The sequence below is a fragment of the Phycodurus eques genome, chromosome 7, assembly GCF_024500275.1.
Source record: "Phycodurus eques isolate BA_2022a chromosome 7, UOR_Pequ_1.1, whole genome shotgun sequence".
Classification (NCBI taxonomy): Eukaryota; Metazoa; Chordata; class Actinopteri; order Syngnathiformes; family Syngnathidae; genus Phycodurus; species Phycodurus eques.
Window position 1 is genome coordinate 23,170,426 of NC_084531.1, and position 16,024 is coordinate 23,186,449.

General features: G+C 42.0%; 1 protein-coding gene across 1 annotated transcript; it reads left to right on the forward strand.

Moving 5' to 3' along the window:
* The first annotated feature begins 10,506 nt into the window (after positions 1–10,506).
* zgc:114130 (uncharacterized protein LOC570332 homolog) lies at positions 10,507–14,135 on the forward strand. Its single transcript, XM_061681822.1, has 2 exons — positions 10,507–10,787; positions 11,819–14,135. Exons 1-2 carry the CDS (start codon positions 10,752–10,754, stop codon positions 13,001–13,003), a joined length of 1,221 nt encoding a protein of 406 aa, XP_061537806.1. The 5' UTR covers positions 10,507–10,751; the 3' UTR covers positions 13,004–14,135.
* Positions 14,136–16,024: the final 1,889 nt, after the last annotated feature.

Sequence of the window (16,024 nt, forward strand, 5' to 3'; positions counted from 1 at the left end):
TTTTTAATTGTTTCACAGTGTTGTTGTGGCATCAAACTGAATGGGAAACACAAAACATGAATCTCTAGCAGCCTTGACTGCTGTCTTTTACTAAGAAAACAAATATAAAAGTCAAATGTTTTATGGCCATTTGTTGTATGAGTACCAATTCTTTGGGGTACACACAATATAATTAAGTTGTTGTTTTTTGTTATTTTTTAGATTTTTATAATAGATTTAAAGGAAACATTTTTTCACAGTTCCAAAGTCTCTGGGATTCTTCCCTCAAAATACACAAAAGATAAAGAAAGACTTCCAAAGTCTCTGGGATTCTTCCCTCAAAATACACAAAACATAAAGAAAGACTTATAATACACTTAACATCCCCCATTGAAATGATTCTTTTTAGGGATGGTGTTCTTTTCTTCTTTTGCAAATGACCCACTGCTTGCGCCGCCCTCAGGGCAAAGCTAGGCGATGCAACGAGCCAAGTGGCTACTTGTTGTCAAACTGCCCATAGTCTGAAGAGAAAAGTGAGCCCCCATAAGGGCAGACATTTTCACTTGTGGAGCCAACATGTCACCACCAAGCTGCCGAATTGCACTTGTCAATGGAGTCCATGTGGCACATCGCCAAACAAACCACCCGTCCTCCCCCCAAGTCGACAAGTTCGTTGAATATTCGAGATTGTGACGCTAATACTGCTGTTAGCTAATATTAATCTGTGCTAACACTGCTGCTCTACTTTGACATGACAGTAGACACAGTGTTATTTTAATTAACTATCATTTTGAGATCAAAGGCGGCACGTTGGACAACTGGTTAGCACATCTGCCTCACAATTCTGAGGACCCGGGTTTGAATCTGGCCTTACCTGTGAGGAGTTTGCATGTTCTCCCCGTGCCTGCGTGAGTTTTCTCCGGGTATTCCGATTTCCTCACACATCCAAAAAACATGCATGGTAGGTTAATTGAAGACTCCATAGGTGAGTGTGAATGGTTGCTTGTCTATGTGTGCCCTGCGATTGGCTGGTAACCAGTTCACGGTGTACACTGCCTCTGACCTAGAGTCAGCTCATAGGCGCCAGCACACCCGCAACCCGAGTGAGGATAAGCAGTACAGAAAATGGATGGATGCATGCGAGATCAAAATTCAGCAAAATTCAAAAGACACGTTTAGATTTACATGGTTCATTAAAGGTGCCATATTTTACCAAACCAACTTGTTCTAGTATTTGCGATGTAACATTGTCTCTATTGTGCCTCAGTAAACACATGAAATATTAATCAAAATTGTCCGCGCATTCCTTAGTTCCAGACGATTCTCTACTGAGAGGCCTGAAATCAGGTCATCTCCGCCTTCCTCTTCGCTCCCGAGCCAGCGCTGTCAACATAACAAGCATGTGTGCTCTCACAAGTGGGTCTTCTACACGAGGCAAGCAATCAGAGGAAAGGGGGCGGTTTTAGCCAAATATGGAGAAAGATGATACTAAACTGGGTCAAACAGAAGTAGCTGTCAAAGGGGCCTTTTCTGGACACTTGACAAAACCAACGAGTTTTTTTTTTTTATGAAATTGACACTTCTATACTAAGTCCATGTTGGAGAGGCACTCTATTGAGGTCTAAATAGCCAAAATACGGGACCTTTAATAGCGCATTCCAATTCATCTAATGTTGCTGGACACTCACAGCCTTCTTCTGCATCATTAACGAAGAGACTACCATGGAAATGATTCAATTCCTTTATTCAGTGAGCACTTCCTATTACTTTCGCAACTTCCCACATATCGAACACGTACTTTGTAGAAAAAAATATTTACAATACTCTTTTATGAAGAAAAGAAAAACATTGTGGTACCTAAACTGATTTTAACAAGTCAAATGTTCCTGATATGCCTACCTTATTCTCTGCTCCTAGTTTTCCCCTGGAGTCAATGTTCTGTTTAATTGCCAAACATAAGTCTGTTTTGATGGAGATTACAGGCAGTAAGTAATACTGGAGAATTGGACAAACATTTTGTTGCAATTATATTTTTTATTAGTTCCTGAGCTGATTTTATGCCTGGTGGTTCCATAACCTGGTCATTCATTAAGTCGACAGAAACCTACAATGCTCTTTGCCTGTTATTGAAACAAAGACAGTCTGTTTGTTTTGTTTGGTTTCAGCAGAATCTCCAGGAAAGATTGCTCAACAAGCTCATGTTATGTGGCTCACTTCCAAGGACAAATTGTGTGTAAGTTCTTTGAAAAACTTGCAATTCTGACTCCCTTGTCACAGCAGGCACTTTTTTAATGTGTTTTGCATTCATATGAACAGAAAATGACTACACCAACGCAACCCATGGCAGCGGATTTAAATCAACGTTTCCACACAATCAACCGATTATGCGTATAGAAATGGGGCAACAGCTCCCCCTGTCATTCGTTTAAGACAAAAACCAAATTCACTCTTGGCCTGTTCTGATGCAAATCATGTCTCATTATGATTGTTTTCATCCAAGTAAATGTGTAAGACTTCCTTTTGTAATTTAATTGCCAATCGCACGAATTATCTCGACACTATTTTTTCATGTAACTGTTTTTATTTTTCCGATGATCAGTTTTCTTTATAAGATGAGACTGAAAGTCAAATTAAACCAACTGAATGTCTGTGCCATGATTTATATATATATATATATATATATACACACACACACACACACACACACACACACAGAGCAACTGGCATCAACGAAAATGCTTATGCATGTTTTTGAAGGCCGGCACGGTGGTCGACTGGTTAGAGCGTCAGCCTCACAGTTCTGAGGACCCGGGTTCAATCCCCGGCCCAGCCTGTGTGGAGTTTGCATGTTCTCCCCGTACCTGCGTGGGTTTTGTCCGGCCACTCCGGTTTCCTCCCACATCCCAAAAACATGCATGAATTGGAGACTCTAAATTGCTCGTAGGCATGACTGTGAGTGCGAATGGTTGTTTGTTTCTATGTGCCCTGCGATTGGCTGGCAACCAGTTCAGGGTGTACCCCGCCTCCTGCCCGATGACAGCTGGGATAGGCTCCAGCACGCCCGCGACCCTAGTGAGGAGAAGCAGCTCAGAAAATGGATGGATGGATAGATGGATAATATAATTGTTTGTTCTACGTCATGTTCCAGCAGAGGGCACTACAATACTCTGCATACGGAGATACAGTGTATATCATTATTATTATTATCCATCCAGCCATTTTCTACACCGCTATTATTATTATCCATCCATCCATTTTCCGAGCCGTTTCTCCTCACTAGGGTCGCGGGCGTGCTGGAGCCTATCCATTATTATTATTATTATTTTATTTATTTAATTTTTTTTAGTGTGAGTGTGAAATGTGACAGGTAGAGCGCCACGGTGAGAGACTGGTCAGCACATCTGTCTCACAGTTCTGAGGGCCGGGGTTCAAATGCCGGCCGTGCTTGTGTGGAGTTTGCATGTTTTCCCCATCCTCTGCATGTGTTTTCACCGGGTAATCCGGTTTCTTCCCACACCCCAAAAACATGCATTGTAGGTTAATTGAGGACCCTAAATTGCCCATAGGTGTGAATGTGAGTGTGAATGGTTGTTTGTTTATATGTGCCCTGTGATTGGCTGGCAACATGTTCAGGGTACACCCCGCCTCTCGCCCAAAGATGGCTGGGATAGGCTTCAGCCTGCCCGCGACCCCAGTGAGGATAAGCGGTGCAGAAAATGGATGGATGTGACAGGTAGGTAATACAAAAGCACATTGGTTGGGGCTAATTTGAAAAGCAAAGCATGAAAAACAGCCCTAAAGGCCATGCAGATAAAACTACAAGACTATCTTTTACAGTACATTTGGCATTATTGTGCGTTTCACATGCATCTGTTGTGAGAGCCTGGAGGTTTGATGCTCATAACAACAAAGCAGACTGCTTCTTTGCCTCTATCCACCCAAACAAATGAGTGATTTAACACACAGACACACACACCCTCCTCTCCAAAATGTTGCTTCCTTTTTCCATGCTAGTCTCTCTGTGGACATTTGTCATTGTTATCTTAGTTTGAAATTTCTTGTAACTTTTCCGTTGCTCTCCTCCTCTGTCAACTTCTCAATCCGCAGGAGTGAATTTCAGTGAACAGCAGAGGAGGAAAAGGAGGGAATGATGTCAGAGGTTAAAGGATAGGTTGTGAACTTTGCCCTGTGAGTAAAACCCTGCCGTGCGGCATTTGTGGGTGTGCACGTAGGGTTTTGTGCGTGCCTGAACAAAAACAAGAGGGAGTCATATGCGTTGTGTTAATGTACGTATTTGCCATGCTTCTAATGGGCGCACTGTGCATTTTTTAAAACTCTGAAAAGTTGTTAACACTCGGGGTAAGTTTTCGTGAGAAGGACAAGTAAAAAAAAAAAAGTTTTTAACGCATTTAATGTACTGTACAGACAATAGCAATGTCAAAATGGATCTCCAATGCAATGATGTAAAATGCATGGCAGGCCAATTGTTGGCAGATGCGCAAAAATATGGACCTAAGTGCTTTTCCTCCTATGTCTTAACTGAAAGAGTATTTTCAGTATTTTGGCATCAAATTAATGCATCTAAAATTAATTGTACAGTAAAGAATGTGTCTTTCTTGAAATACATTAGCAGTACAGTAGATATATTCTGCTTTAGAAGTTGTGTAAGCACAAGTAATACAGCACTGTTATGGTGTGCCGTTAAGTACCATTACTTGCACATGCCCAGATTGAACACTTAAAATGTTTTCGACCATTTTCAGGGTCTAGATGGAGACGATTACGGTGCCATCTAAAAACGAAAGGCGATTTACACAAGAACATATTTGTACACTAATGTCATCTGTACATTAAACTTTTTTTAAAGTGCAAAGAAACAAAAACTCAGATTTTAATGAGATCTCATTTAACCGTACCCAAAAAGCGTGACTTCGTTTAAACATTAGAGCAATGTAGGCAATATACTAGACTACCATACCGCTTTAGGTGCTGGGAATATTACAAATACTATAATTTAAAGCACAACGTATGCTAACCTCAATAGTTTGCATTTACGGGTATCAAAAGGCTTTCTGATGTTGAGGATACACTTTTTAATGTGTTTTCCGTTCAAAATGGCTTCATATAAATACCCCCCTCAAACCTTCAAGGCTCTTTGAAAGCAGGAACACTCACACATTGGAGGTTCATTATTGAAAGGAAGGGGGTTGGGGAAAGGGAAAGGAAAAGGAAAAAAGGAGCAGATGTTCTGCTGACCTCCCACCCCCCCGCCCCAACGCATGCCCCCCAGATCTTCCCACCCCCTCCTTATTATGTCATTGGTAATAGTAGCCTCTTATCTCAAGGAATCCTTTGTGGGCCTGTAGAGGAATGACTTTCCTTAAACACAATAGAATTGTTGGGCTGTGTGTGCAACTTAAGAAAGGGAAACATATCTGACTTAGTTATACATCAATTGGCAATGTTTTGTCATTTTTAATTTGTGTTCTCTCAATCCCCAAAGGAGCTCTTTAAAGCTTCTCTTTCCTCCAGGGAATGTTGCAGTGGTTATTTGAAAAAAATAGGAATATTCCCTTCATCATTTTTCTAAACATGGTGTAAAAATGAGGCACCCTGCTGCCAAAGTCTCGTCTACATCACAGTCGCGATATCTCCTCTGATCCCTTCTCATCCCAAGCAGATGTTGAATCGGCAAGTGCCTCTCAAACGACCTGGTTAATCATTTCACCCTGGGAAAACAAGCCAGACAAAGCAGACAAATGTGTCCACTGACACATTTCTGTGCATTTGCCTAATTCATCCAATATCTACTGCAAAATTCTTAATGATGCTTCTCGTGAATTATAATCCTCTCGTTCATGATTTCTCTACTAAACTCTCCATTCCACAACTCTCTCCCCACAACCCATTCCTCCAAACAAGCCCACTTTCCTCCCATTCACTCGTCTGTGTTAGGTCCACTCTAGGAGTGTGTATATGGGTAGCCTGGTGGATGGTGGGCCATTAGTTTGTTATTTGGTTCTGCAGCTCATTGAGCTCATTGTGAACCAAAGGTACTCTCGCCCAGCTGGACTCAACAAGTAGCAAAACTCCCTTTCAGGATTTCTCCTGCTTTGTCCCCCTCCCCGTCTTCTTTCAGATCCCGCCGATACACAGTAATCCCCAAATAACCCAAAGAGATTTGTTTATAGAATTAAACTCAACTCACCAACCCAATAGCTTGTTTGCAGATAGCGTTTGTTTACCTTACCACAACAGCAGAGGGGCCTGCTTGCCTCAAGGTACTCCATGTTGTTGACTTCTTGTTAATTGCTTGTTAACAGTGTTGGTCTTAATCGGAGGCTGAATGCAGAGAAAATGTCTTTAGACTCTGTACTAATTACAGCAGTGTGTTGTTGCCGAACATAATTAGGCGTTGTTCACACTTGGCACACATGCCACTATGGTCGGACCTCTGAAGGTGTGAGCACATCCAAATGACGCATGCTCACTAGAATCTAATCTCTCAAGCCAAATTTGGAGGGTATGCTGCACATTTTTACACATACAGAATCCAGACAGTAGCTGTAATCACAAAGTCTACGTGTTCACTGCAAACTATAACAACTATAATAACAGTGTGGTCTCATTGATTTCTCCATGTATGGATGAAAACACAATCATATCGTTGCTTCATCTTGGACATTATTGATCCTTTAACATTTTGAGAGAATCATTACATTCTTCCAGTGTAATATAATGTTGTAAACAGAGTCCATATCTACTCGCAAAACAACTTTGAAAGAGTAACTGGAGAACAAGCTTAATTTTCAGACCCAATTTACACCTGGTTTCCCAGCTGGTCAGACTGCCTAGGTTGAACATTATACAATTCAATAATCACAATTGTGTGTGTGTGTGTGTGTGTGTGTGTCTGTGTGTGTGTGTGTGTGTGTAGTACGCTATTAATCTTTCACTCTCTCGCACTCTCTCTCTGTCTCTCTCTCTCTCACACACACACACGCATACACACACACACTTACACGCACACACTTAATGGAGACCATTCTACTCGACCAAAATAAACTCTTTGTCTTCACTGAACTTTTTGAAGCTTCGATCCTGTTTCAGTGTGCTTAGACTTTCTGGGATTGGGGATATACTAAACAAAACGAGTAAATAACGTGCAAAATTTGAAATGCTTAACATGAAGACGCGGTCCATGAATGGACCACATTGTTTTGCCATTGATGGTCTGGTTTTGGTTTAAATGAGGAATTGGGATCTTTCAGGTCAAAGTAAAACCTGTGTTTGGGATATTGTTTTGCTTTTGTTTATTTTTGTTTTGACAGCCATGACGCAGGCTGGTGAGTATGTGACAAGAGACATGCAGTCTCGCAGGCCAAGTCAACTCAGATATTGTCATGGGGACTCAGGGCTCTTCTCTGCGGTGGAATTTCTCACACATCTACATTTACCTTTGAAATCACAGACCTCGCTCCTCCCTGTCTGTGTCATAGGGATAGACTGTCTCCAAGCCGTCCCATCAATCCATATGTTTCTGTCTCTCTGTTATCTTTGGGCTTTGCGCTTTGGGCTCTTTGCATTTTCAAGCAGTTTAAATGCACATCTGTTTCCATGCATCCTCTCTCGAAACATCTCATTACTGCTCATTTGAAGAAAAGTCATTATATGAATGAATGTATTCAAGTTTCAAACATACAATTAAACATACGGTGCTTTGCAATTTTATCAGAGCATCTGTAATTAAGAGATCATCCAGCATTGTGAAGTGGTATAATGTGGAAAGTTAATTTGAAAATCAATGGATAACAATATTAATTATATTTTAGCATTGAAATATTATCTTGGATAAAATACAGTACAAATACAATTCATACAGTAATTTACATTGCTGAAACATTAAAAAAAAAAAAAAAAAAGATAATTACCAATGCTACTGTTTTAAAGCTTTGCAATAGCCTGAGCTGTGATGTAAAAATCTGTAGACTATCTCACTGCTGTCTGTAATCAACAGATTGTCAGAAAATGCTAACCAGCTGTCAATAAAATGAGTGACCATGAGCTCTAAATTGCACATTGGATAGCTAAACCTACATGTTGTGTGGTTTATGGCTGGTGAGACATTAATATTTGTCAGATTCACAAATGTATGAGCCAAGCAGACTTGCGTATTTGCCATTAAATTGGCAGTCAGACATTTAAAATCTATATACACACACAGTATTTATCGGCATTCTTTTTACATACATACATACATACAGTAATAATGTGGCCCTGAAGAACATTATTTCCAGTGGTTTAGAGAGAGCTTATTAACCATTGCAATTTCTTTCTTATTTAAAATGTTACTCATGAAATTAGTGTTGTGTTGTGTGTTGTGCAACAAAAGGCCTAATTATGTCAGGCCTATACTTAAATATTACATCCATATTTTATTATTGTGTTCAAATATTTTAAATGCACATCCTTCAACATGTAAGAAAATATTAAAGTTCAAGTCTTAATTTTAATTTTGCATTATTGGTTTTATAGTCTGATCTCATTTTAGGTCAAATATAAAACATTTTATTGTCTTACCTTTATCACTGCTACTTTCCTTCATGTAGAAGTCCTCATTTTCTTCTTTGAGGTTAAAAAGTCTCTCCGTCTAAATAGAGAATATTCCCAGCTCAGAAAGTCTTTATTGATCAGTCCTACTCCGAATGAAAGTTTTGAGTCTTTTTAACGCAAGAATGGTCCTTCTACATACTGTACACTGTTATAACTGGCACAGTGAGCGAACGCTGGAGTAACTTTTTACCTTTGGTAAAGCCTAGCTTAAATCCTTTTCGCCCAAAAAGATGAGAAGCTGTCCGGGAGTCTTGCATTTATTCCCCACCCTTTGTGAGCTACACAGTCCGGTGAGATCAGCCTTTAGTCTTACAAAGGCAAAGGACATAGACTAGCTAGCTGTTTACATAGAAGTAGAACACCACTTGTACTCTCATACACCCCCTTCAGTGTGGCTACCACAGCCGACGAGGCTGCCTACCAGTCTGGAGGCAGAATCCTGTCTGCCTCCCCTTGTGCTTAATCTGTGGTTTTATGCAATTAGCAAAACGAAATATGTAACATATAAGTATTAAAAACATCAGCCTGACTATGGAAAATCTAAATGCATATTACAAGTGCCTGAAAACATTATACTGTTGACGTGAAGAGAGAACAAAACGTGCTCCCATGGCTAAACTAGATAACGACAGGTGCCACGGTGGACAACTGGTTAGCGTATCTACCTCACAATTATGAGGTTGTGGGTTCAAATCTGGGCTGCGGCCTTCTGTGTGGAGTTTGCATGCTAATTCTCCCCGTGCCTGTGTGTTATTTCACCAGGTAGGCCGGTTTCCTCCCACACCACAAAAATATGCATGGTACCTGCGATTGTCCGGTGATCAGTTCAGCATGTACCCAGATTTGCGCCCAAAGTCAGCTGGGATAGGCTCCAGCACACCTGCAACTCTAGTGAGGGTTAGTGGTACAGAGAATGGATGGATAGCTAATGATCAAACCAAAAAAAAAAATTATGTTTGTTTATTTTTTGAAGACTTGATGGAGAATGTTTGAATGTCATAAAATTGTGTTTTTCGTCACAAATTGTTCTGGTGGTCGACGTCAAACAATTATACATAAGGCCATGAATAGGGAATATTTTGCTTCTTTGAATCTGTTGCTGCAGCACGGTGGACGACTGGTTAGAGCATCAGCCTCACAGGTCTGAGGTCCGGGGTTCAATCCCCGGCCCCGCCTGTGTGGAGTTTGCATGTTCTCCCCGTGCCTGCGTGGGTTTTCTCCGGGCACTCCGGTTTCCTCCCACATCCCAAAAACATGCATGAATTGGAGACTCTAAAATTGCCCGTAGGTGTGAATGTGAGTGCGAATGGTTGTTTGTTTGTATGTGCCCTGCGATTGGCTGGCAACCACCAGTTCAGGGTGTACCCCGCCACCTGCCCGATGATAGCTGGGATAGGCTCCAGCACGCCCGCGACCCTAGTGAGGAGAAGCGGCTCAGAAAATGGATGGATGGATGGATGAATCTGTTGCCGTCGTCATTCATGCTCCTTGGTTCACTTTCCTCAAAGTTGGTGTGGCCCTATTTGTTTTTCTAGGAAGCTAAGATCTAACTCAGTTAAGATCTAAATAATGTTTCCTTTAACTCCCTCTCTCTGTATGTCATTTTTAAGTTGTGTCATCTGTGGATGACACAACTTAAAACAGACATCTCTTTGCAATTGTTGGTAGGAAAATAAAATACAGATAACCTGTACCATCTACCTGAAAACAGACAACTGAAAAATCGACTTAAGTACGGTAGTTACTTCCCACCATTGCCTGCATGTAGTTAATCAAAACAAACAAACTTTTTTTTTTTCCCCGACCCAAGCGTGTTTAGTAGAGAGAGTGATGCATGCTGGGTGTTTCGCTTCCCCTTTTGACGTTTGCCGTTAGTTTCAGCGCTCCACTCTCATATACAGCCAGGAAGGAAGGTGCAAGTCTATTCAAATAAGTTCACTTGAAGTTGTAGAGCAAACAACTTTTGGGGCTTGGCCGAGTGGCGGATGGGCGGCGTGGGAGTGGCCTACAGCGGCCGTGTCCGGTTTTAAACCCACACGTGGTCGGCGTCTTGAGCTCACTTACCAGAAACTTCTGTCCCGAGCGACTCATGCCACATATCGGGCCGCGTCTATCGCTGCGGGAGCGGACAGGAGCACACTGAGAGCTCAGCAAGCGCCATGCTGTCTTACCACCTCGACGAGATGATGTGCAAGGTAAAACGAAAACAAAACAACTCCCGACGGGGGGGGGAAACTTGTGCACAAGATGGCCATATTGGCCAAGGCACCGTGTTAGCGCGCAACAACTTTGCTAACGTTGTACGTCTGTCGGCGTGTTCGGGGTGAAACTTTTCCTTGTCAATTTGTAGCCTTCTGTGGCGCGAGTTTGACTATTGCATGGCGTCAAAGTTAGCCTGTGCATGAAGCTAACGGGTCCTGGTTGGTTGCTTCTTAACGCATGTCGTATGCTGAATTCAAATGAACGTTACTTTGGACCGGTGTGCAACATCTTAAACGTATTTAAATTAACGTCCATGTCAAAACTATTCATTTGAGAACGTGCAGTCAAATTTAAGATGCTAAGGAGTTGCTCACGTGGGTAAAGGGCATTTTATAGCAGTGATTTCCCATCCAGCGTGCCCGGAGAGTTCATCAGTTATCTAATTTTGAAAAATATTGAAATAAAAAGGATTTATTTCCCTCAAATAACGTGTAATTGTTCAGTTATCTTTGCGAGTGATGTATAGTGACAGGGAGAACTTCTGCGAGATGATTAAAAGGTGACTAATTGACCTGTGTATCCACTTTTTTTGTGACTTGTTGGGTGACGTTCCATGAGATTTTCTTCTAATGTAAAATACGCCTGGCCTTTGCTCAGTAAAAGTTGGGAAACACTGCCAAAGGAGTTTTTAATGTGATGGGTGACAATTAGTTATTTACTATTGATTCTCTTGCATTTATTCGCACAAAAAATACCACGTCCCTACCACTTTTGGCTGAGATGATAAATCATTTGTCAATTTATTAAATCTCGGCGCTTCAAAACAAAAATGTGATGTTGGTGTTTGTATGAGAAGTTTGCTAGTCAGCTGATTATGTACAAATCCCTTCAGGGGGAAGAAAATTAGTTAGCTCCACAGCTCAAAGTACACTTTCAATGAAGTGAACATCAACTGGTCTATGGAAGCTGGTTTTGTTTTCTGGAGTGACACTGGGCTAATTTACCTTCTTTTCCCTTTTTGCAGCAATTACTGAGTCCTGACCTAAGGGAGCAGCACAGTCCACTGTCATCCCTCAGCTTAGCAATGAAGACACCAGACCACATCGGACGTAGCTGCAACACATCCTTGTCTCTCGACACCAGGCCTCCAGACAATATCTATCTGTCCTCAACTATTTGGGGCCAGTGGCCAGAAAGCCACCAGGCTTCCCTTCCTCCCAATTCCAGCCAGTGGCGTAAGCAACGCTTCCAGTCTCAGCGGTCAGTCAGCATGGTGGAGACCTGCAGTGCCGCAGCAGCAAGTCTAGGCTGGCCTGATTCAGACGTGAAGGACTGCCAAGAAGGCATCAACCCCACCATGCTGAACCCCAGCGTGTCCGTGGGCACTTCTGCCGCTTCCTCCACCTCAACACGCTACAAGACAGAGCTGTGTCGTTCCTTCACAGAGAACGGTATGTGCAAGTATGGTGGGAAGTGCCAGTTTGCCCATGGGCCTGAGGAGCTGCGGGATCTCAGCAGGCATCCAAAGTACAAAACTGAACCGTGCCGCACCTTCCACACCATCGGCTTTTGTCCCTACGGGACCCGCTGCCACTTTGTCCACAACAACGAAGAGGAAAAAAATCACTTGCCATGCTCCACTTCATCCTCTCTAAGCTTTGCACCATTGTCTCTTCCCTCCACACGCTCCCACAAAGTTCCTCTCATCAGACAGAGCGTCAGCTTTGCAGGATTTTCCTCCGCTCCCCAGCAAACCCTTCCTCCTCATCCTCCCTCTGCCTCTTTCTCACGAGCGGCATCTGCCTCTCCTCCATGTGCCGATATCACCAATCTCCTCTCTAATGTCTTCTTGGATATGGACTCTACTCCCTTTGAGGCCTCCCCTGCCCCCCAGTACCAACCCCCCGCTGCTGCAGATCCACGCTCTCCCTTCCTGCCCTCCCCAGACTCTGGCTGTTCCCCTTCTGGTCTGTCTCCGTCTGCGTCTCCATCCCTGAGGCAGAGCCCTGGCGCCTCTGCGTTCTTTTCACAGTCGCTCGGCACTAGATCCCTGTCCTATGCCTCTCTTTCGGATCAGGACCAGGATGGGAGCAGCTCTGCGAGCTCGCTTAGTGGATTGGAGTCCTGCGGCGGCATCAATGACGGAAAACGCCTCGCCGTTTTCAGTCAGCTCTCAGTTCCTGAAGACACTGCTGGGATCTGCCTTTAGGCTCGACCACAATACACACACATTTTAACACGGGGGCCCACACATACCAAAATTCTCCCCTGACTTCCATATAAATGTTTTATTAAGTGCCATTTTCCAGAAAGGTCTTCCTAAGGACTACAAAAACATTGCTAAAAGATAAATGAAGCTGAAGTGCTAGGAGTCTCACTGAGATTAATGTGCATGTGTCGAAGCCAAAGACCTTACATTTCGTTGTTAAATGTTGAGTATGGCGGAATCGGGACCACCATGTGGCCTAATGTTTAAGAAGCACTGTACTGTATTGTTTTATAAGCTGCTCTTTCCGCCTAATTGTGCAGTCCGAGGTCATGGTGCGGTCACTGGCCTCAGATCAGAGGCCTTAAAGCTTGTTGTGTTTTTAAACAACTTGAAAGTACCTGTAGTGTTGCAGGTCACATTGAACGCTTTGCTAGTTTGTCCTAGAAAGGTGTTATGATGGAGTCTTTTTTTGGGGTGGGGGTCCTTAAGTCAAAAGTGTTGCTCCTCTGTGTAGTTTATTAATGATAAAAAAAAGTACAAATGTCAATTACATTAAAAATTAATTCCTAAATCAGATGATACTTCAATGTTGGATTACGGATTCTGTTTGCTGACAGTGGTAAACAACAGGAATAGAGCATTGAGTTAACCAGGCGGAAAGGCACAACTTTCTTTTAACTAGATGCCTTCAAGTTAGATAGTTTCCGATAGGCCAATAAAGCGGGAGATGCAATACTTTTGGCTTGAAATATTGATCAGGAACATTCCCAGAATTTTTTTTTTTATTATTATTATTATTCGGTCTGGCGCACTGTTGTTTGATGAGCACATCCATCATCTTGTTTTCTCTCATCCAGTGTTAATTCTTGCTGTTCTGGCTTCATATGTTGTAAAGAGTGTGTAGCGTTTGCTCGACTTGAGTTACATCTGGCGCGCTGTGGCCGTATTAAACTTAAGCTAAACCTTTTAGAAATGTTACCAGCTTCTTTGTGTGTTAAATGTAGTTAGATGACCACATCTTGTTGCGCTATTTAAAAGGGCCTTTTCATCAACATGTTTTGAGGCCTGTTTAGGGTTGTAGGTGATATTCTTTAGTAAATTAAGTAGTTTAATTTATTTTAACCTATTTATAGAGGACTTTGAGTTGTTAATGCTTGTATCAAGTTTAATATATTTTTCATTTTTTGTTCTTGAAATAAAGTTGTTTTACAAAAAAAAACCTCCCACTGACCTCATTTTACAGTAATCAACAACAAAAAATAGTCAGCTACAATTCGCTGGCAACCTTTCCCCAGGATCAGTCAATCAACTTTGACACTTTATGATGGATGTATCGGTAATTATGACAGATGCTCAGTGTTCATTGACACTGTCAGAGATGTATTAAGGCCACAATATTGGCCAAAACTGTCATCTTTCTTCGTTTTCAATGAGAAGAACTGTTTTCCCACTCCGATTGAGTGGTATTCAAAAGAAAGCTAAAATTACAAATAAGATGACCTTCATAGTAGAATGTAAATGTTTCTGTACATATATGGTGTCAAACTCAAAGCCCGGGGTGGCCCACGTAAGCAAATCATGTGCGTCAACTTCTGTGATTCTTGCTAAAATCTGGACCAAATTTCAAATTGTCCTATGTAATGAATAATTTTGATATTGCATTTTTACTAACTAATTTTTACAGTAATTTGAATTATAGCTAAACAACCTATTAGCCTTGATTTCTGAAGTCAAATCTAGTCCATCAATTTGTTATATGTCATAATATGATGAGGTGCTTCAACATTTCTATGGATTCGCCGTCATAACCCTGTAAGGAAAACTAACGACAAAGTGTCCTGTGACAAAAATGAGTTTGACACCCCTGGTACAGTATCATTCACAACTACAAGATGCCAAGTGGGATACGATATGGTCTGAGTGCATTTTGAGTGATTCTATCACTTGAGTCTAGGTTGACATCTCTGTTCACATCCAGAAAGTTTTGCAGAAATGAGCACTCCCCAATGCCTGCTGGAGCCTGTGTGACAGCAGCATGCTGCCATGGAGATCTCATGCAGAGATAAGAAGTCTTTTGTTTGAGAGTTTAATCTTACCAAGCTTGGTCTCCCACCCATTTCCTTTCTCTCTTCACTCGCCACCAAGACAGTCCAACCCCCACCTCTTTGGTCTTCCCTTTCTTTATTCCACTCCTTCAGTAATGTCCCTCTCACATTTGTAGCCTTACTAGTTTATAGGGCTATTGGGAGCTATTGGCTTCATTCGCACAACAGTGCTCCTTGAATTATTATCTATTATTGCACTGTATCCCGATGGGCGATTCTCTTTACACTAGGTTGTATTTTTATGCCTTACATTCCAAAGAGCACGCACAAAGGTCCACTCCACACACATGCACAACTGGGCTGCGTGCAGGCAAGGGAGAAGTGAGAAATGTGGGGGTTAGGGGGTACTTGGTGCCTTGTTCAATGCCCCCTTCGTTGATCAGTTCAACACAGACTGTAAAATAACCATGGGATATAAAAGTTACATTTTTAAGAAGATCTTATGGTTGTTAACTATGACTATGGAGTAAAAATGTTCTAAAAAAAAATAATTCAGATAGACCAATAGCAGCAGATTGATAGCATGCCACTATAAATGACTTTCATCCACACTCATTCAAGCGTTATTATCTTGTCACTTTTAACACGAGGGGCTGTCTGGGAGTTATTAGTGGCTGTAAAGGGGTTAAAGGCATGCATTTGTGTGTGTGCTGTATTGTATCTGATAGACATTCTCCCACACTCCTGCCCTGTGGGGCATAGGAAAGGCAGGCAGATGGCCGCATTCATGTCCACCACGGGTCAACATATGGCCCATAGAGACAAAGTTTGTGCTTGTGTGTGAGAGAGCAAGAGATTCATTCTCAGTATGCATGAGTGAAGGAGGAGAACAACAAGGCTAAGGCAGAAAGAAGTAATCTCAGGAGTAATGATAAAAAAAGAGAGTAAGAAGCTACGGCCTAATATAAAAAGATAA

What these genes read in the sequence shown, in the direction of transcription:
- zgc:114130 (XM_061681822.1), top strand. Translation starts at nt 10,752, where the DNA reads ATGCTGTCTTACCACCTCGACGAGATGATGTGCAAG. An exon ending in TCGACGAGATGATGTGCAAG is followed by an intron (nt 10,788 to 11,818) that starts GTAAAACGAAAA and finishes CCCTTTTTGCAG; the next exon opens with CAATTACTGAGTCCTGACCT.